At 37.1% G+C, this 22,325-nt stretch overlaps 1 protein-coding gene across 3 annotated transcripts in view; it reads right to left on the bottom strand.

Moving 5' to 3' along the window:
- LOC110677878 overlaps positions 1–22,325 on the bottom strand; it is a 219,135-nt gene that overhangs the window by 3,472 nt on the left and 193,338 nt on the right. For all 3 annotated transcript variants that reach the window (XM_021849618.1, XM_021849619.1, XM_021849620.1), the window contains exon 4: positions 11,032–13,343. In XM_021849618.1, the coding sequence (XP_021705310.1) occupies positions 11,032–12,956 (1,925 nt within the window). In that variant the 5' untranslated portion in view covers positions 12,957–13,343. The remainder of the gene's footprint in view (positions 1–11,031; positions 13,344–22,325) is intronic.

The raw sequence follows: 22,325 nt of genomic DNA, 5'->3' as shown, positions 1-22,325 counted from the left end.
CCTAAGCTATATAAAATCATAACAAAATAACGAAAAGCCTTAACAGAGATCTTTCTGCGTCAAAAGAAAGATTTCAACCTCTACTATATGGGAAAAATATGAAAAGAATGATAAAACTTTTTTTTTCCCTCGGAACAGCAGCTAATATCTTTCGAATGAAGCATTAAGAGCATCTCTGAGGCTTTTCCTCATTTTTATATATCCAACTAGAGGTCCCGGCAAACTTCGTCTTGCCATCAAGTAGGCTGTTGAAAAATGCCCTGCAGTACCCCGTACAATATGACAGTTTAGTTTAATCCAGTTTCTCCGATTTTTACGGCGCTTTTCCTAAGCTTTTCTCACACACGAACACGTCACACCCCCTATCGAATCCAACAGTGAAAGCATCAGGTGAGTCTGTAGACGCGTACTCTACCCATTTCGTGACATACAAACACCATTCCATTTTTATTTATATAGATTTAAAAACTGCTTTCATCCGTTGATCCTTTACTGGAACACGACGGCAACTACTGGTGCAAGGGAGCAAATTTTTTGCACAAAGTTAATTATTTATATGACTTTTTGATAAAATAAAAAGCTGAAATTTGTCAAATCGAGTAAACTAGACTTTCCATCAAAAATAGCACATGTACGTTACTCTGAGTAGTTTTTTTTTTTAGATGAACACAGCAGAACAAGTTTTTGTCTCATGCACCAAAATACCGCTATTTACTTGATTTAAGGTCACAGAATCTATTGCAGTTTTTGAGATATTGACTGTTAAACATGCATTATTTATCGATTCCAGTCAACTTGCATGCAAGTTTCTTATCTTGTAACATTTATGTGAAATCAGTATTTAGGTGCCAAAAATACGAAACAACAAAGTTTGTAATAAATACGTTACCAAAAAGCTACTCTTTGATGATTTTGAAAATTTTGGCCATATAGAACAAACCACAAATTTTGTATATAGGCTGCAAGCATGTTCGAAGAATCGATTAAATTGATATTTAATGGAACTATTTCAATCAAACTATGTCTGACATAAAAGTTCAGGTTCTATTTTGCATGATCGATTGATTGAATCGCCAAAAAAACTTGAATCATATTTTAAATGTTATTCAAATATCAATAAACCTATTATTATTAACAACTTTGACACCTGTAGCACAAAATTGTGCCGTGCTGGAACATTTCTGAGAACTGCAACGGATTCAACATCCTCAAATTTGGTGAAGACGCGCAATTTGATATTTGAGACACGACTCCCAAATTTCCATGAAATTTTCTAAATGTGTCAACCTTGACTAAGTAAGCCAGTTGCACACTTAGTTTTTTTTTTCCAAAATTTATCCAGCCTATCTTTTGGAAAGGGACTCGTTTTTTTCCAAAATAATGTAATCGAAAAATGGCAACTCCTGCAAAAACTTTATGTACGGATAACTTTTTTTTTAAACTAAAATACTGAAAAATAAAACTCATTCGTAGACTTATTTAAAAAATATCGAGAATTAAAGTCGATATAAAAAAAATCATATGTTATTATAATTAAATTTTGTCTCAAGATAGGTAATCATGTTTAATACCAACCGTGTTTCCTGCTACCTACTTTGAGACAAAATTTCATTAAAATAAAATATGACGTTTTTTTGAATCAACTTCAAATACTGTTTTTTTTTGTGTAGGGGGATTTTTCCTTTATTTTTATTCAAATTTTTTTTTAATTATCCACAAGTCAACCATTCTTCTTCTTTCTGGCGTTACGTCCCTATTGGGACAAAGCCTGCTTCTCAGCTTAATGTTCTTATTAGCACTTCCACAGTTATTAACTGAGAGCTTACTATGCTAATGACCATTTTTGCATGCGTATATCGTGTGGTAGGTACGAAAATACTCTATGCCCTGGGAAGTCGAGAAAATTTCCAACTCGAAAAGATCCTCGACCGGTGGGATTCGAACCCACGACCCTCAGCTTGGTCTTGCTGAACAGCTGCGCGTTTACCGCTACGGCTGTCTGGGCCCCTAAACAAGTCAACCATACAACATCTTTTTTTGTGGAAGTTGCCATATTTGAGATTACATTGTTTTGAAAAAAAAACTCGGGTTTAAAAAGTTTGGCCGTTTCCAAAAAAGAGTCTAAATAAATTTTGGAAAAACTACACTAACATTAATTTTATTGTTGAAACTACTGAATCCATGGTAAAATTATGAACTGCATCAACGATTTTCAACCGACTATGTTAAAATGTCAGCTCTACCAAAACATAGTCAACATCACTACAAAGTAAAATATATTCGGTTTATTTAACCAGAGTTGCAGAATTTATAACTAGAAACATTCTTGATTTGACAAGTTTGGCATAACACTTTTGACCACACTGTGTTGTACGGTGGGTGTCACGGAGTGGAATACAATGCTTTGTAGTGGATGCTACTGTTTGTTTGAACTTGTGTAGTATTGTTTTTACGTAGAAGTATAGAACAACATTATGATTCAAATGCCGAACACTGTGTTCATTCTATCTCATATTCCGAACATCTTGATTCGAATTCCGAACAGCACGAATAAATCGTATTCAAATGAATAATTTCGCAAATAAATTTATCTTAGTTAGATTTACTGATCTCGAACTAGAGAATCATCACTACTCCCTAGGTATAAAATAGAATGAAAGATGTTTAAATTGAGTTGCAATTGACTGCCATTTGCTGGTAAATTACCATATTACCATATACCATGACATATTTCAGCGAAACATTTCAACCAAATCGCCATACAAAAACCGAGTGTTCGGAATATGAGTCTGTTCGAAATTTGAGACAAAACGGTACTACATATTTAAATGTGTAGTTTTCTTGAAAAGTATGTGCAGCTGTAGAATATTGACAAAGAATTTAAGCTCAAGCGTTACGGCTCATACAAATATATGATTTTTTTTATACAAAAAGCGTTACAGCCGGGGGAAGGGGATCGAAAATTGGCAGTTTTAACGTTATGTAATAAATGTGCACTGCCTTATAACTAAATATTCAACGATAAATAGTATGCCTGATTGCATTCAGGAATGCTTACAATCTTTAGTGAAACTGATATATTTCACAACTTGCATCCAACATTCGTCACTATTGCATGTTTCTTGCATCTTGAAAATGAAATTGCAAACGAGAAAGCTCGGTTTACACGATTACACGCTTAATAATTTGTCAAAAATAATGCATTTGAATGGATCGATGGCTCGATAATTTCATGTGAATTATTTATAACTAAATTTAAAGCGTAATCATGTAAACCGAACCATTTAGTTTGCAACATTTTCAGGGAGAAGACATTTCACGTTCAATATTAAAGATTTTGCTAGCAATGCTCGACATAAAAGCTCTATTTGTAGGTTTTATCATTGAATAATAGAATATACATTGATTTGCATTGATGCTAAGGTACGTTACGAGTAAATTTATGTTTTTTTGGTGTGTGAGATTATAGCCTTACAAGCTTCTACAAAGATCATGAACAAAGTAAGCTTAACAAGGAAATATTTCTTTAGTAAATTCCTTATTAACTCGTATCCATCCATCACATGGAAAAAATTCAAATTGCAGCCTTTTCGATAATTATTGACTGATTGTCTTCGTTTTAGTTTCATTGGAATCACCTGGATGTTTTGTTTTTCGATCATCATCGGAATTTTTGGAAATGCCCACCGCTTCAGAGTTACATATTCGGGTAAAAATGACCCTAATTTCCTTTTCAATCAACTTTTAACCAACTTCTTATTTTACAATTTCTGCTAGAGCACAAAGCTAAATATATAAATTGCACTGTCGTTTGATGCTTCTTTCGCGAAAATTATGCCTTCGAGTTTTTGGTACTTTCATATATTAGGATTCCAATATTTTTCAGCTTTACTTAAGATACACTCTAAAGTTTCAACTTTGCAATCATCGACTTCCGAAGCTGAAAGTCACATGAAAAATTTAATTGTGTTCATTAACCTTTTTCTTCTGTTATGTCGATATACTGCATTCTATGTAAATCTAAGTAAGTGGAATTAAACACATAAACCTGTGCTAATGCACCCCAAAAGCATGGTTGACTTTTACTAATTTTCAGAGCTGAGCAATTGCACCGAACATGACGATTTTTTTTTTAAATTTAATTTTTGTATTTTTTGAATCGCCTGAAAATTTGCATTCAGATTATTTATGACCAAAAATGCCATTTTGCACCTTCAGACCGCCATTTTGAACCTCGCCTTATTTTTGAGAAGGGTGTATCGGAAAATGCATAGCAAATCTTTAAAAAACTGTAACTTGAAAACGGTTTGTCCGATCGATTTGAGATCTTCTACAAAGTTGTATTGCTTAGGACTATATGGAGAAAAATATGCACGGTAAAAAAAAGTTACAGATTATTTTTTATTTCAAAAACAAAATTTTAAAATCGTTTTTCTCCAGAAACGCAGTTTCGATTTTTTTTTTTGGATATGTTTTAGGGGACAACTTATTTGATTTATTGCACAATGTTTCAAAATGGAAGAATTATGGACAAAAAAGTTATGATTTTTTTTTTTAAATAAAGATTTTGAACAAAAAATCCAAATAGAGGAAATCAATATTTTTTTATATGATTATTTGAGAGTATAAAAAAATTGCAATCGAAAAGTACTTAGGTAATTTTTTTCTAGGTTGCATCAATTTCGAGATATACTCATATTTATATAAAATTTTCAAATAAAAAAAGTAAAATAGGCCCTTTTCAAATATATTTCGTGTTTCTCCATTCCAGAAATATTTTATTTTGATTGAGTGAATCGTAGCTGAATTGTTTATTGTTTGATCAAAACCTATATACTAAAGTATTTAAAAAAGTATGCACGGTAAAAAAACATAAACGAAATTTTCAAATGAAAATTTGAAGTTCATTGTTCTTAAAAACCGCAAAATTGATGTTTTTAATTTTTGGACATGTTTTGCAGCATATTGTTTGTAATTTCTTGCACAATGCCTCAAAACGGAAATTTTTTGGATAAAAAATAAATAAAACGAATTTATGTGAAACGATTTACAATCACTGTTGATACAACACTAATGCTCTCACGGTTTCAGACTAACCTTATATACTACATAGGTACTTCACACCACGAAGTTTTTGTACCGTATTTTTTTCAATGATGATTGCTACAGTGATAAAACTTAACAACATAGCGCATTATTTTTTACCCATGAAGTACGTTTAAAAAAAAGCATCATTTTTCTTTTATTCATTTACCATGTCCAAATGAATGGGTATGGGAAAAACGTGTCAACACAGGCAAAAGTGATGAAAACCCTTGTGGAGCCTGTTAAGTAGAATGCCTGTATAAATACAAAAAGATGAGTAGTACTGTTCCTTTTAATTCTACTATTGTATCCTTCGACAGACAATATCAACTGTAAAGCCGTCTTCAGTGTTGTGTACTTGACTTGACTTGGTTTGTGTTGTTGAAATCAAAACAAAATTTTCCGGAATGGAGAAACACGAAATATGTTTGAAAAGGGTCTATTTTTATTTTTTTATTTAAAATTTTTATATAAGTATGAGTTTATCTCGAAATTGATGCAACCTAGAAACATTTTACTTAAGTACTCTTCCAATGTATTTTCTGTACTATCAAATAAACAGATAAAAATATATTGTTTTCCTTTATTTCGATTTTTTTCAAAATTTGTAATATTTTATAAAATTATAACTTTTTTGTCCATAATTCTTCCATTATGAAACATTGTGCAATAAATCACATAAGTTGTCCCCTAAAACATGTCCAAAAATAATAAAAATCACAGATGCATTTTCATAGAAAATCGATTTTAATTTTTTTTATTAAAAATATCTGTCATTATTTTTTACCGTGCATATTTTTCCAAATAGTCTTAAACAATACCTACAACAACCGCAAAATATATCCAAAAATTAAAAACATCAATGTTGCGGTTTTTAAGAACTATTAGCTTCAAATTTTCATTTGAAAATATCGTTTATATTTTTAACGGGGGATTTTTTTTCAATACTTAAGCATAACTGTTTTGATCAAACAATAAATGATTTAGCTACGATTCGCTCAATCAAAATATTTTTTTTCTGGAATGGAGAAACACGAAATATGCTTGAAAAGGGCTTATTTTTCTTTTTTTATTTGAAAATTTTATATACATATGAGTATATCTCGAAATTGATGCAACCTAGAAAAAAATAACTTAAGTACTTTTCGATTGCATTTTTTCTGTACTTTCAAATAATCACATAAAAAATTATTGTTTTCCTCTATTTCGATTTTTTTTCAAAATCTGTAATTTTTTTAAAAATCATAACTTTTTTCTCCATAATTCTTCCATTTTGAAACATTGTGCAATAAATCAAATAAGTTGTCCCCTAAAACATATCAAAAAAAAAAAAAATCGAAACTGCGTTTCTGGAGAAAAACGATTTTAAAATTTTGTTTTTGAAATAAAAAATAATCTGTAACTTTTTTTTACCGTGCATATTTACACGCAAACAAATTTTGTTGTATAATCTACCGAATCCATAGTAGAATTAAGAACTGCACCAACGATTTTCAACCGACTACAAAAATCTGTTAAGTTTACTATAATCTGGTAAAAATCACTGAATAGTGCAATAAATTTGACTATGTCCACAGTAACCTTGACTACAAAGCATTGTATTTCAATCTGTGACACCCACCGTACAACACAGTGTGGTCAAAAGTATAATGCCAAACTTGTCATATCTACAATGTTTCTAGTCATAAATACAACAACTCTGGTTAAATTAACCGAATATATTTTCTTGTGTAGTGATGTTGACTATGTTTTGGTAGAGTTAACAGATTAATGTAGTCGGTTGAAAATCGTTGGTGCAGTTCTTAATTTTACCATGGATTCAGTAGTTTCTACAATAAAATTCATTTCAGTGTAAGCAATACCTACAACTTTGTAGAAGATCTCAAATCGATCGAACAAACCGTTTCCGAGTAACAGTTTTTTTTTTAAATTTGCCATGCATTTTCCGATACGCCCTTCTCAAAAACAAGGCGAGGTTCAAAATGGCGGTCTGAAAGTGCATAATGGCATTTTTGGTCATAAAGAATCTGTATGCAAATTTTCAGGCGATTCAAAAAATACAAAAATAATCGGGTTTGCGAAACGGCGTGGAACCGCTTAGCTGTAACGTGGAATCATGGAACCCTTGGCGAACTGACATTTGAGCGCTCTTCAAGGCACAAGTTTTTTTTTATAATAAAGATGCATTATATTAATTATTATTTTCGAAATTCTAGCGATGCTTCTGTAAAAATTGTCCATCGAAATCCTCATGGGCCATGATAACTTAGCTTAGCTTAGCTTAGACTGACTACACATATCAATGGTTGCTATTCTGTGATTAACCGAAGTCAGTGAAAATGCACAAAGAATCAACTAGAAGTTCGGCTGGGATTGGCCATAATCTTTTTCAGTGTGCATAATTCAGTGCTTCTATTTATACAGGGTCAATAACGGCGCCGGCCACGTCCTTGCAATCAGGTGGGATTGGGGGAAGGAATGTTAGTGTGTAACCTTTGCTATTTGGGGACCGTATTTGCCTCTGCATCTCCACAAAGGTTACTGGGAGGGATGTTTGTTAATCAGGAGGAGGATCGCTGGGTCACAGGATTCACTTTGATAAGCGATTAGACCATGATAAATAATTATTTGTGAGATATAAACATGCTTATATGTAAATATAATATTTGAACAATATCTATGTAGAGAAAATTTATGCCGACACTTGAGGTGACGAACCTTTCAGAGTTTGTTGAATAAAGTGAACCTTTCGCAAGTCTACACTTGTAGTGTCGAACCATTCAAAGTTTTTTTTAATTACAAAAATAAAGGTAAATTGAAAAAGGAGTTTTGAAAAAAAAATATAGATATACACTCCCGTGCATAAGTTTGGGTTCACCCCCTAAAAAACATGCAAAAGTGTTCAGTCCATATCTCTGTGATTACACGTCCAATTGAAACTCTTTAAGCCGCATTCGAAAGGCAAAGAGTTATTTTTACTTCGTATGTATTTTTCCAAAAATATTTTTTGAACTTTGTATACTGAATTTTTACTTAAAGTTGTGACATTTTTCAAAAAACACACTGAAAAATCATATCTAATTTCCTTATCCAATTTTAAATCAAAGTGTCATGAGAATCGTAATCTTATATTCTTTGAAGAGACTCCACGATATTTTGGCGGAAAAATCTGGAAAGTATTCAAAATCAATGAAACAGTCAGTCAAGTCATCGTGCAAAAGTTTGGGTTTACCTGAACTTACTTAAATCTGTGAAATCTCAAACCAATCATGTACGCGCCATTATTTACGCTCAAAAAAGCTTTAAACTATTAAAATCGGTTGAAAAACGGCAGAGATATTGACAAAAATTATGTGCGTGCGGCTCAGGTGAACCCAAACTTTTGCACGATTTGCATCATACTGAGGGGCGAACCCAAACTTTTGCACGATGACTTGACTGACTGTTTCTTTGATTTTGAATACTTTCCAGATTTTTCCGCCAAAATTTCGTGGGATCTCTTCAAAGAATATAAGATTACGATTCTAATGACACTTTGATTTAAAATTTTGGCCGACCCAATGCTGAGGAAATTAGATATGATTTTTCAGTGTGTTTTTTGAAAAATGTCACAACTTTAAGTAAAAATTTATTATACAAAATTCAAAAAATGTTTTTGAAAAAATACGAAGTAAGAATAACTCTTTGCCTTTCGAATACGGCTTAAAGAGTTTCAATTGGACGTCTAATCACAGAAATATGGACAGAACACTTTTGTATGTTTTTGAGGGGGTGAACCCAAACTTTTGCACGGGAGTGTATGTCTATATTTTTTTTCAAAACTCCTTTTTCTTTTTACCTTTATTTTTGTAATTAAAAAAAACTCCCGTGCAAAAGATTGGGTTCACCCCCTCAAAAACATACAAAAGTGTTCTGTGCATATCTCTGTGATTAGACGTCCAATTGAAACTCGTTAAGCCGCATTCGAAAGGCAAAGAGTTATTTTTACTTCGTATGTATTTTTCCAAATCATTTTTTGAACCCAAACTTTTGCACGATATACCATACTGAGGGGTGAACCCAAACTTTTGCACGATGACTTGACTGAATGTTTCATTGATTTTGAATACTTTTCAGATTTTTCCGCAAAAAAATCATGAGTGCTCTTCAAAGAATATAAGATTACGATTCTAATCACATCTCGTTTTTGAATTTTGGTCGATCCAATGCTGAGGAAATTAGATATGATTTTTCAGTGTGTTTTTTGAAAAATGTCACAACTTTAAGTAAAAATTCAGTATACAAAGTTCAAAAAATATTTTTGGAAAAATACATACGAAGTAAAAATAACTCTTTGCCTTTCGAATGCGGCTTAAAGAGTTTCAATTGGACGTGTAATCACAGAGATATGGACTGAACACTTTTGCATGTTTTTTAGGGGGTGAACCCAAACTTATGCACGGGAGTGTATGTTAAAAATTGAAAAACTTTCTTCAAAAAATTCTCAGAGAGATGAAAAAGTGGCCTATTTCAATTTTTAATTTTGCACAGAATTCTGTTATCATTTTAAACAAGCTTTTCTAGAATGTTATAGAGAGCTCGTTTTCGTTTATCTTTGGTTGAATCAAACTCATATTAGTGAATGAGAAGATTTTATGTACAATTGCAATTATTTATCATGTTACGAATAACACTAATTATAACCACTCCTGTTTTCATTCCAATGTTAAATATTTCTCTAATAACCTAACTAGGAATTGTGTCAGAACTGTGCTTAAGATCAAATCAGAATTTTGATATGATTCTATGAAAAATTGACTAAAACCACGTGAGTACACCGTTCAGAGCTGACAAAGAATCTGCTTCAAATTCTAACAAAAACTCGGCTGGAATAACTATGCAGGAATTTTGGCCATGATTTTCTAATGAAAATTAGGAACCGGTATGTGTATTACTAATAATTCTGTGGAATCATGAAGTTTTATTGTGAATCATCTCAAAAACAAAATATGACCGACATCTACTCAAATTAACGTTATTAGAGGCACCTCACTGAAAAAATAAAAGGTTAACGTTAAGGTTAATTGTCTTTATTTTAAGCTTTTTGTTTCGATACAATATTTATTTTGTATTCTAAGCTATTTAACTAAAGACGAGTTTCGGTTTTACTTCGAATTGATAAGTCTAAGATTTCTCACGAGGAGATTAATTGTAAGCATTTTCTGAGAAGCTTTCAATACAATTAATTCCAAACAATTAAGTAACTGTGGCAAGCACGAAGACCTGGTGAATCGAGAAAATTTCCAACCCGAAAAGATTCTCGACCAGCAGGTTTTGAACCCACAACCCTCATTATGCTCTTGCTAAATAGTTGCGCGTTTATCGCTTTGACTATCTAGACCCCATAACTTCGATTTTAATATTTAGTGTTTGTAGAGGCGTCCTTAATATGTATCTTCCAAAATTTTACTAAGTATATCACGCATTTTGGCGCCCTTGGAGGGCTAACCGCACGCTACGGCACTGCTGATTTTCAGTTTACTCTTTGAAGTTGAAGAAATGAAGTCATCCGGCTTAGTAGGAAACTTCTATCGTGTACCAAAAACTCAAACTACTCGAAAGTACATACTTGCGCCCGATACGTATGCAACTAACGACGGGGTTATTTGTTGATAAATCGACACTATAGTAAACTGGTCGAAAAAAATGGTAAGCTTATCCCAACATCCACTGTCTTATTTCGCCTGGACGGTATGCAACCATGCTAGTCTACAGCGCAGTAACCATTCGACTCTTTTCTTTCCTTTGTGGTGATTTGCGCGTTGGAATAGACTGTCTCAGGTTGAAATCAATCATCGTAAAACATTTACAGCGGCACGTACAAGATCACATGCAAGTGGCGATCATGGTGAGCTTTTGTGGTATAAGGTGCCTGAATGATCATCGAGTTTATTTTATACAACTTACCCGCTCTGTTGATTTTCCAACGACGAAAACTCCTCCTCCACTTCGCCGATCGGCGGTAGCAGCGTCGTGCTCCAGTGGAAATTGAAATATGCCTCTGACGGTCCCCCGGCCACAATTTCCGGCGGGCCAAGCTTTTCACCATCTTCATCGCTGTAGATATCGAAAGCACCGCTTCCATCGCAAGACCGCCTTTCTTCTTCCTCGTCCTCTTCCTCTTCGTGATATTGCTGCTGGTGCTGCTGGCGGTAAGCATGCGGTTCGTAGCTTTTTTCCTCGTCGTCATCGCTGGACGACGACGATTCGATGTAGCTTTCAACTTGGCCTTGTCCGTCGTTGCTGGCGCTAATTTTAATGCACTTTTTCACCACCACTTGTGGGTGCTCCGGTTCGAGGTCGTCGTCATTGCTTCTGACGGTGTCTTCCACCATAACCATCGTTGTCGGTTGCGGCGAAATACTGACTGGCTTGAAAGGACTAGAAACTTTCGGATGGAAATCGATCAGTCGAGGGAGGCTCTCGTTGCTTCCGGTGCGTTTATCATCTTTGGGAGACTCGGCGTGGGGCGCAAGGGCACACTCGTGGATGACTTCGGTGGCTTCCTGGAGCCAGCTCTGGATGGTGTTGAACTCGTGTGGGAGTTGCGGTGGAAATTTGGGAGATTTTTGGCGGGGTGGCGGGATGATTTCGGTTGGTAGTGGGGCAGCTCGTCTTTTAGGCTCGATAACCGCACCTTGACGAGGTGCAGGACGAGGAGGTGCTTTGAGGTCAACGTTTTCGTAGACGGTTGAGTCAGGATGGTTGTCTGGAGTAGAAATGACAACGTTTTCGTACGGCTGGACGTCTATGACTTCCTGTATAGTAACGTTTTCGTAGTTTTGTGGGTGATGGTCACTGGCCTGAATTACGACGTTTTCGTAATTCTTGTTTTCGTCTACCTTTGCTATGGAGACGTTTTCGTACTCATTCGTGAGTGATGGAGGACCTACTTCTACTTGAACTATGTTGACCGCCGAAGGTTGAAAAGTGAACAAATTGCTTTCGAGTTTATCTTCTAGGTTGAATTCTTTCTCGAGAAGCGTGAACGGCTTCAGAGCTTTTGCCAACTCCAAACTGCTTGGAGTTGACGAAATGGTGTAGTCCTCTGAGGACAGACTTGAGCATATTGAGTTTTTATCTATGACTGTAGAAATTGTACTGGCAGTGTCGTCCGATTCGCTGATCAGATCGCTTATGTCGTCGGAAAATAAGTTTGAGTAGACTTCCGCATCTGGAGGATGCACGATCTCAACGACTTGCTTCGCTGGAGGTTCAACCGGATGTTGTTCCGCCACCTTTCGTTTATTCAATTTCCTCGGTGGCACCGGAGGTGGTGGAGGTGGCACACTTTTCTTCTCCGGGACATCTCCATTCTCGTCGAAGAAGTTTTGTACTTTTCCTTCTCCATTCCTCACCAGCAGCTTTATGGCCAAATTGCTTTCCTTCAAGCACTTAACGCACTCGATCCTCGTCATCTGCGTCACCGTAACGCCATCGATCTCCAAAATCTCGTCTCCCTCTCTGAGGAAGCCCCAGCTGGCCTGCACCCTTGAGGCGGGGCTGTTTTCCGCACACGACTGAATGAACAGCCGCTGGATTTTCTCGTTGTTTTTCGTGCCACCCTGAAACTTGAGCCCAAAGCCGAGCCTTTCTCCGGGTAACCGGTAGACCAGTACCAGTTCTGGTTCGGTAGCTCCCTCCAGCGCATCGCCATGGTTGATCGACAGCACTGTGACAAACTGTGAATCGACCGCAGAGTCGCTTCCGTTGCTGACCGCATTAATGACGGCTTCCACACCCCCATTTAGCACTTCCTTGCTGCCGTTTACATCTGTCGGTGGTTGCTGTAGCTGATCGTCGACCGATACGACGGTTACATACTTCTCCATGGTGTTTCACTTTCGTTTGGTGGCGCTCTTTCGCGCTACCACCGTGTCTCGACGTCACGATCTAGTTGCAGTTCAAAGGCTTCACGTGCTTCAGAGCAGTTCGTTATCAATGAATCGAGAAGCGAACCTTGTTAGTTTTTTAGTTCAGTGTTTCACCGACTTTTTCGATGACGATTGCAACCAAGTATGTCTCAATACATTATTTATGTGGTATTACATTTTTGGAATTATTATCCCAGAGTCGAGTTGACTGCAGCAGTTGTGGCGGCGTTTATTGGGTGTGTTTGTTTTTGCACTTTTGATTACGGCCAGATGCGAATGCGATCGTTTCCTGCTTGGCAGTTTTATGGCGATGTTGAAAGCGATGGTGTGGTTACGACTGCAAAACTGAAACGATCGAGAGAAATAAAACGAGCGATTAACAACATGATTGGTTTTGGTTTGGTTTGGGAATAGTTTAACGTTCTTTTCAATAAGAAATGTTGTAAAGAACTGCAATTTTGTGTTTTGTAGCGTTTGCTTGAAATTTAAATCAATATTGTACAAACAACATCGAAGCCTCAAGACTTGCGGAGGAAGCATCAGTCAACAGATAAATTCGCGTTTTAGCTTTATTCACTTACAAAATTAGTGGCGTTTTAAAAAATAAAACTTTATTGAAACTATCAGTTGTATAATCGATTTTGTTAATAAGCAGTCATTGTCTTGTTCTTGGCACTACATGCTCACTGGGACAGAGCCTGCTTTTCAGGTTAGTGTTCTTATGAGTACTTCCACAGTTATTAACTGACAGCTTTCTTTGCCAAAGTTGCCATTTTCGTATATCGTGTGGCAAGTACGAATAAATTTAGGGATGCCCAGGGAAGTCGAGGAAATTTACATTACGAAAAGATCCTGGACTAATCTAACCTAGATACTTTCTTCATGGTTTTGCTTTGTAGTTGACTTTTATCACTCGGCTCAAAAGGGCGCCAAATAGCGAGCGATTATTTAATCTTTTTTCAAGCGTGGGAAAAGTATTAATTTTGACCTACCAGATTTTCCTGCAAAATAGGCCAAAGTCATATAAATTCATGCGTAAATTTGTCAATTTTTTGAATCAATGATTTTTATCATAATGCATAGCACTACCGAAAATTCATGCCTCACACGAGTTCTGCAAATGGTATGAGCAAGGAAAATGCGATTGTTACTAAAAATTACATCGCCGAAATTGATTCCGTTGTCAAATCTTTCATAAGTGTACTCAATTATGCAACATTAACAAACTACTATTAAAAAGGAAGAATTTCCTTAGGAAATTTCCTACCTTTAGGCGTATTGCGCGGTTCAAAATGATTTAATATTTGAAATAATTCAAAAATTAAAGACATATAAATGTTTGGTCTTCAAATTCTGCGTCAGGGGCCATGATTTAAGTAAGCAACGACATTTTCAATATTACCGAACGGGGCGATCAATGTTACCCCATATCAGCTGAATCAGAAAATCACTTAAAACATTTATTTAAACGTACTTCAATTTTTTGACACCCAGAATACGATATATAGTCAGTAGTGAGTACCAGTACTTGTTTTAAAAATATAAAACTTGCGACATGTGCACTTTCAAATGAGAAATGTAAGAAATATCCCAAAAACTGATCAATGTTACCCCGGATTACGGTACATGCATTTATTATATCTAGGCAACATTATCACTCATATTTTGTAAAACTTTGTAATTTTGTAAAAACTGTAATTTTGTTTTCTGAACTGCACCCTGGCAGTGCTTACGCGTAATGTGCTTTGAGCTGCGTGGTATCGAGTTGTCGACAAAAACACCATAGGGATTTTAGTTTTAACACTGGGGTTGTTCCTATCTGACATATCGGAAGAGACACGGAAAACAAAATACACCCACAATTTGAGTTTAAGCCGAGGGATGGCAAAATCTAAAAAAACATAAAAATGTTTTTTGGACTTAAACAAACGAAAAACATTAAAAAATTGAGTAAATATATGTTTTGACGTAGGACTACGTCTTTGTTTTCTATATTGGGATGCACTTCAAAAGTACGGAAAATTAAACATGTAACGAAATTAGGGGAGATTTTGAACGTTAATAACTCAGTTGTTTATGAACCAATTATTACGATTTTAGTATCATTCGATTAGAAATGTATCTACGCATCGTTAGTAATATATCCGATAAGTGAATTTTGTTGTTAAACTATTGAAAATTTGATAAATGTTGACCCCTTTCTTATCCAACCAATCACGTTCGAGCACTTTTCGACGGTGTCGCTTCCCACTATAAAAGCAAACGGGTCCCTGCTTCTTCCTTCAGTCTTCTTTTTGCGGTCGGACTGTGAACACGATCGGGCGAGTAATTCTCGCGTTGCTTTTGCACCCGCGTCACAGTCCAATTTGTGTCGTCGGAAGAGGAAGACGCAAGATTGATTTGCGGCGGCGATGACGATGGCTTGGGCGCTTCTCCGAGCGGCAAACTACTGCTGCTCGGAGAAGCGTCCAAGCCATCGTCGTCGCCGCCGCAAATTTATCCGCGCTCCCAGATTTCGACCCGTGATAAATTCAGCATCGGTGGTCAAGAAGCAAGCCCGATAGGAACCAGATACCAGAGTTGCTGATCCGAGGAGCTGCTGCTAATCGAGCGTCGGAATCGCTTGAGATTTCAAGAGTGAGCATCGTTTCCAGATTTCGACACGTGCCCGTGGATCCACTACCCGTTGCTGTTGCTGCTTGCGTTGAGGATTTCCCGTCCCGTGACCATGGCAATCAAGTGATAACTTCCCGCAGTGCTATTTATCTACCATCGGACCTTGTCAGGACCGTCAAATTTGTGGAAAAGAGTTGAAGGAATAATATTTCCGACCTTATTACATCTTATATTTCTCAATCAATCTCGCAGCTTCATACAAAATTTAATTTGTTATGAATAATTGACTATTCGTGGACGCTGCTGCAGTGCCGTCGAGGTGAGTGCTCAACATTTCACAACGATTGTAAACTAGAGGGGAATTTCCGACAGTGTCTTTGATTTGCCATATTTTATGAGAACACTTCGATTACGAAAATGATCACATGTAACAAAATTGCGACATGTTTAGAATGCTTTTGAAAAGAAATTCCCATTGAACAATTTTCATCATTTTTGCACCCATGTATCAGAAATTTACCTTCATGTTGAAGAAAACTATTGATTATCAATAGCGAACTATTGAATATTTAGTAAATGTCAACCCTTTCATTCATGTTCGACCAATTTCTCACGCATTATCATTTTCCGCAATTTTCAAGTAATTCTAAGTCCAACTCATTATTGGCACATATGCATTTCCCAGATTGGTCGATTAGAAAGAGAAGAGCACGAAAGGGAGGAGCATAATCTGCTAATCTAAGGGTATATAGCATGCTTCCTTCATTCGATTCAGTTTCATTCCGTTTCTACTTCCGAGCTGGCAAGAGCTCCTCCGATCCTGTGCGGCGACGTCCGCACCTGCTCTGACCTTCAAGCTAGTGATCCAGCGTCTGGTGATGGGTGGTCAAGAAGCAAGCCCATTAGGAGCCATATACACAGAAGCCCCCAGAGTTGCTGATCCGAAGAGCTGCTGCGAATCAAGCGTCGGACTTATGAAATCGTTCAAGATTTCAAGAGTGAGCATCGTTTCCAGATTTCGCCTTGTGCCCGGTGATCCACTACCCGTTACTGTTGTGCGCCATCCACGGACCATGGCAATCAACTGATCAATCCCGCAGTGCTATTTATCTGTTACCGCATCGAGGCTAAGAAAGCCATCGGCCCTTGTCAGGGCCATCAAATTTGTGGAAAAGAGTTGAAAGAATAATATTTCCGACCTTATTACATCTTATATTCCTCAATCAATCTCACAGCTTCGTACAAAACTTAATTTGTCGTGAATAATTGATGACACAACAATTTGAGTCTGAATTCGCGGACGCTGCTGCAGTGCCGTCGGGGTGGAAGCTCAACATTTCACAACGATTGTAAAATAGAGTGGTATTTCCAATAGCGTCTTTGATTTTCCATATTTTATGGAAACACTTCAATTAGGAAAATTATCACATGTAACAAAATTGCGATATATTTCGAATGCTTTTGAAAAGAAATTCTCATTGAACAATTTTCATCATTTTAGCACCCATTAATCAGAAATTTACCTCCATACTAAAGAAAACTATTGATTATCAATAGCTAACTCTAGAATATTCAGTTATTGTCAACCTTTCCAACTATTCATGTTCGATCCATTTCTCACGCATTATCATTTTCCGCAATTTTCAAGCAATTCTAAGCCCAACTCATTATTGGCACATACCCATTTCCCAGATTGGTCGACTAGAAAGAGAAGAGCACGAAAGGGAGGAGCATCATCTGCTAATCTAAGGGTTTAAAACATGCTTCCTTCGCCGGATTCGGTTTCATTCCATTTTCGCTTTCGAGTGGAGCAGTTCGCCGCTCATTGAAGCACCCCAGCCATCGTCATCACCGCCGCAATTTTCATCGCTGGCGGAGCTTTTGGCCCACGCTTCCAGATTTCGACTCGTGATCGTGCGTCGGTAGTGCAGTAAAGAAGCAAGCCCGTTAGGAACAAAATACCAGAAGCCCCCTGAGTTGCTGATCCGAGGAGCTGCAAATCGAGCGTCGGAATTGTGAAATCGCTCAAGATTTCAACTGCTCATTGCTCGTTTCCAGATTTTGACTTACGCCCGGTGATCCACTACCCGTTGCTGTTGTGCGCCATCAACGCCGTTTGATCATGGCAATCAACTGATAGCATCCCGCAGTGCTATTTATCTGTGACCGCATTGAGGTTAAGAAAGCCATCGGCCCTTGTCAGGGCCATCAAATTTGTGGAAAAGAGTTGAAAGAACAATATTTCCGACCTTATTACATCTTATATTCTTCAATCATGAATAATTGATGACACAACAATTTGAGATTGAATTCGCGGACGCTGCTGCAGTGCCGTCGAGGTGAGAGCTCAACATTTCACAACGATTGTAAAATAGAGTGGTTTCCAACAGTGTCTTTGATTTTCCATATTTTATGGAAACACTTCAATTACGAAAATTATCACATGTAACAAAATTGCGGCATATTTCGAATGCTTTTGAAAAGAAATTCTCATTTAATAATTTTAATCATTTTGTCACCAATGGATCAGATATTTACCTTCATGATGAAGAAAACTAATGATTATCAATAGTTAAGTAGTGAATATTGAGTAAATGTTAAACCTTCCAACAATTCATGTTCGATCCATTTCTCACGCATTATCATTTTCCACAATTTTCAAGCAATTCTAAGCCCATACCCATTACCCAGATTGGTCGACTAGAAAGAGAAGAGCACGAAAGGGAGGAGCATAATCTGCTAATCTAAAGGTTTAAAACATGCTTCCTTCGCCGGATTCAGCTTCATTCCATTTTTGCTTTCGAGCAGAGCAGTTCGCCGCTCAGTGAAGCACCCCAGCCATCGTCATCACCGCCACAATTTTCATCGCTGGCGGAGCTTTTGGCCCGCGCTTCCAGATTTCGACTCGGGTTTGAAACATGCTTTCTTCGCTGGATTCGGTTTCATTCCAGTTTCGCTTTTGAGCTCATTCGAACATGCTTACCGAGGAGCACCTCGCAGCCACAAGCCTGCTGAAATCGCTAAAGATTGACCTGCGCTTCCTTCTCGCTTCGATTTCGGCTCATGATAAACTCATCATTTATGGTGCAGTCAAGAATCAAGCCTGTTAGGCACCATTACCACTATTATTAGACAAATCAAGCGTCCGGCTTGTGAAATTGCTCAAGATTTCAAACTTGCGCTACATTTTAAGATTTCGACTTCAGCCGTGTGGTCCAATACCTGTTGCTGATGTGTGCCATCCACACGACGAAACATTCAGCTGGTTCGTCGTATAAGCAGAGAACTTGTTCATTGCATTGCATTGAGGATTTTTCGTTTAACCATGACAATCAACTGATACTATCCTGTAGTGCCATTTATCTATGACAGCGTTCGTGCTAACAAAGCCTTTGGTTCTTTTTAGGACCACCAAATGTGCGTAAAAGAGTTATCGGAGTAATATTTCCGACTTAATTCATTACATTGCCAAGCAATGAATAAAATATTTCTCTCAAACCATAAGAAAAAGAAAAGAAAGCGATGACTGGATCTACCACTGAATCACTACTGTTCTTTCCAATGCTACTGTATATTTCAGAGGAGGTTATTAATATAATTTCAAAATGATCATACATCCTGAAGTGAAATTTCACATGTTCATAGATAAATATGCCGAATGATTGACCAAATTGCAAATCGTTATATGCATCAATATTTACGAAAGTTTCGAGCACTGAAAACAGTATGAAGTCAAAACGAGCAACAAGAATGACATCAAATTCAGTTACATTAACCATCGTGGTCCTACGTCACCAGTTCGTACAACCCCATAGGGATGTACCCTTATAGTTTTTGGCCTAAACTTAAGCGTTTGACACTAAAATTGGGAGAGGGCTTTAGGACCCTCCTCCTTTGTCTCCTTGCTATGAGTTTTCTCGCAAAGGTTGGGAGACGATAAATTATTCTCGCGTTGAATATCATACAGGCGTATCTGCAGTGATTGATTTCTCTTCGTCGTAGTTTGTACAGAGTCGTTGTACTTTCTACAGAGTCAAAAAAAGTAGTCAAAAACAGTCACCTAGCCAAGTAAAAACCTAAAGAGAAAATCGATCACTGCTGTTACGCCCTTATGATACTAAACGCGAGAATTTATTAGTGGCACGCATTTTTTTTTAAACGACACGGACACCGCCTCCAGCCATTCAGCTGCACAGACTGTAACTTAACACTAGACCACGGACAAGCATGCTCCAGTGGCACAGCCGAGAAACATTCCTAACGGAAAGTTTCAATGGCTGAAACGGGAATCGAACCCACACCCCATGACACGATGTGCTCACTGCCTGACGACACTAACCGCTCGGCCACGACGCCCACTAGGGGATTTGACACAAAACTGAGTTTTCAGACATTCCCAGCTTTTCAGTGCTACTTTTTCTACCTATTGATCCCTTGTCGATCCTTGTTTGGACACGTGCCTTCGATTTTTCGTTGGACGACGAAAGCTAGCGGTGGTAATGCTTCTTGGGCACCGTTTTGAAAAAAAGAACTTCTTAGACGGTCACTTTTTCTCCTGTTTATTGACTAAACATAATTGCAACCACAAAAATGGAAGGGTGAATCGCAAAATTTACAACTTTCTTCCAAAACAGTGGGTTTTAAAACAATCACCAAACCGTTTTTTTCTCATGATGTTTCTTCAGAGATTCTAGACTTCTCCAAGCACTAATCCAGAAAATATCTAGAAAGATTCTTGCAGAGATGTCTCCAAATCCTTGGGATTACTCCAGAAATTCCTGCAGGAGTTCCACCAAGAATTTCTCCAGGGATTCTACAAGTAATAACTTCAAGAATTCTTAAAGGGTTTACTCAAGGGATTTCTCCAGCAATCCTCCTAGAAATAACTTCAGCCAAATCGCTAGAGGATTTTAACAACTACGCAACTATTTTTACAAATCTTCCAGGGATGTACCTTGAAGTTTATCTAGAAAATTGTTCTGGGCCTCAAAAAATACCTTCGGGGATCTTTGTAAGAATTCCTCTAGAAATTCTTCCAGAAATTCCATCATGAATTCCTCCAGGAATTTCATCAGAAAAAAATCCAAATAATTCTTCCAAGGAGTCCTTCAAGAATTTTTACAGAAACTTCTTCCATGAAGAAATTTTTGGAGAAATCTGAAGATAAATTTCTAGATAAATACTTGGAAGGATTCCAGGAGTAATTCCAAGAGAAACCTATAGAAAACATTGATTAGAAACCCCTGTAGGATTTTATTGAAGAATTCTTAGAAGAAATTCTAGAAGGGGAAAATCTCTGGGGGAATTGAGTAGTGTTTGATCCGTTGAATCTGTTGCATGCTCCTTTGAGGGCAAGCGACGGAATCCGGATCAATTGTGTCCGGTTCGTGTCTTTCGGAAGAAAAAAAAAACCAAAACAAAGTATGCGGGTGAAAAAAAAAAAAGAATCGACGCATCAGTTGTGTTTGATCCGTTGAATCTGTTGCATGCTCCTTTGTGGGCGAGCGACGGAATTCGGATTGTGTCCGGTATGCATAGTAACCGCACTATCGGTATCGATCATCCGTGTTCACGTATTGATTTGGAATTATATTTTTATCATTTACCAAAACGAATCCTTCCCCATATCCAAACTCCCAGTGTGTGGAAGTGCAGAGGACTCATCGGCTTCCATAAAGCAAGTAACACGTCAACATTTCCCTCCCATTCCAAAATTGACCTGCATTCGGACGCAGCCGGCGCCCACGCCGGTATTGTTTGTTAAAATAATGAGAGCACCAGTACTTATACATTGAAGATGCTACTGCTGTTCTTGCAATAACGGAGTAGCAACTGCGGGCGGTCAATCATGCCCATGCTCATGCTCGAATACCCGGGAAAATCTCTGGAAAAAGTCCTGAAAAAAAATGCCTAGAACATCTTTTGGAGGAACCTTTAAAAGGGTTTCCTGAAGTAATCTCTGGAGAAATTTCAAAAGGAAATGCTGGAAAAATCTCAGAAGGATTTCCTGGATAAATTGCTGATGGCATCCTTGGAGAACCATCTAGTTCCCTGAAGAATATCTTTGGAGAATTCCATGGAGAAAATGCCTGGATTATCCTTTGACAAATTTCTGGAAGAATTACTGTAGAGATTTTGCTGGAGAAATCTCTGCCCATATTTTTCTGAAAATAATCCTGGAATAATCCTTGGACGTATTGCCAAAGTCTCTGGAAGAGCTATCTAGAGACAATCCTCATTCGGAACTGGTCTAGAAAATACGGTTGAGCTTTCAATAATTCCAAAGGAAATCCATAAAGTTTTATTTGGAGAAATTTCTTGCAAAATACCTTGAAGAGTTCCTGAAAAAATAGATACTGTAGAGATTTGGAGAATGATACCTACTGAGTGACAATACAACGTTAGCCGGGTCAACTAGTCAAAAATGAAGTACCGGGAGGTTTTTTTTTTGTGAGAGTCTTCAATAAGTTTCTTGAGAAACATTTGTAGGTATCTGAAAGCGTTCGTGAAAAAATACCTGCAGGAATTATTAAGAGTTTATTTGAAAAATTCCCGTACAATGCAAAATTGCCATTGAATGTAAAGGATATTTATCTATAATTTTTAATTAAAAACGTTCTTACTTTTTTCAAATTTAAAATTGATGTTGACTATAAGTTGACTAGGTATATTATATTTCTTTGGAAAACAAAAGCTTGAATTATTCCAAGA

The sequence above is a fragment of the Aedes aegypti genome, chromosome 3 (assembly GCF_002204515.2).
Source record: "Aedes aegypti strain LVP_AGWG chromosome 3, AaegL5.0 Primary Assembly, whole genome shotgun sequence".
Lineage (NCBI taxonomy): Eukaryota > Metazoa > Arthropoda > Insecta > Diptera > Culicidae > Aedes > Aedes aegypti.
Note: the sequence above shows the minus strand (reverse complement) of the source record. Positions and strands in the feature narration are given on the sequence as shown.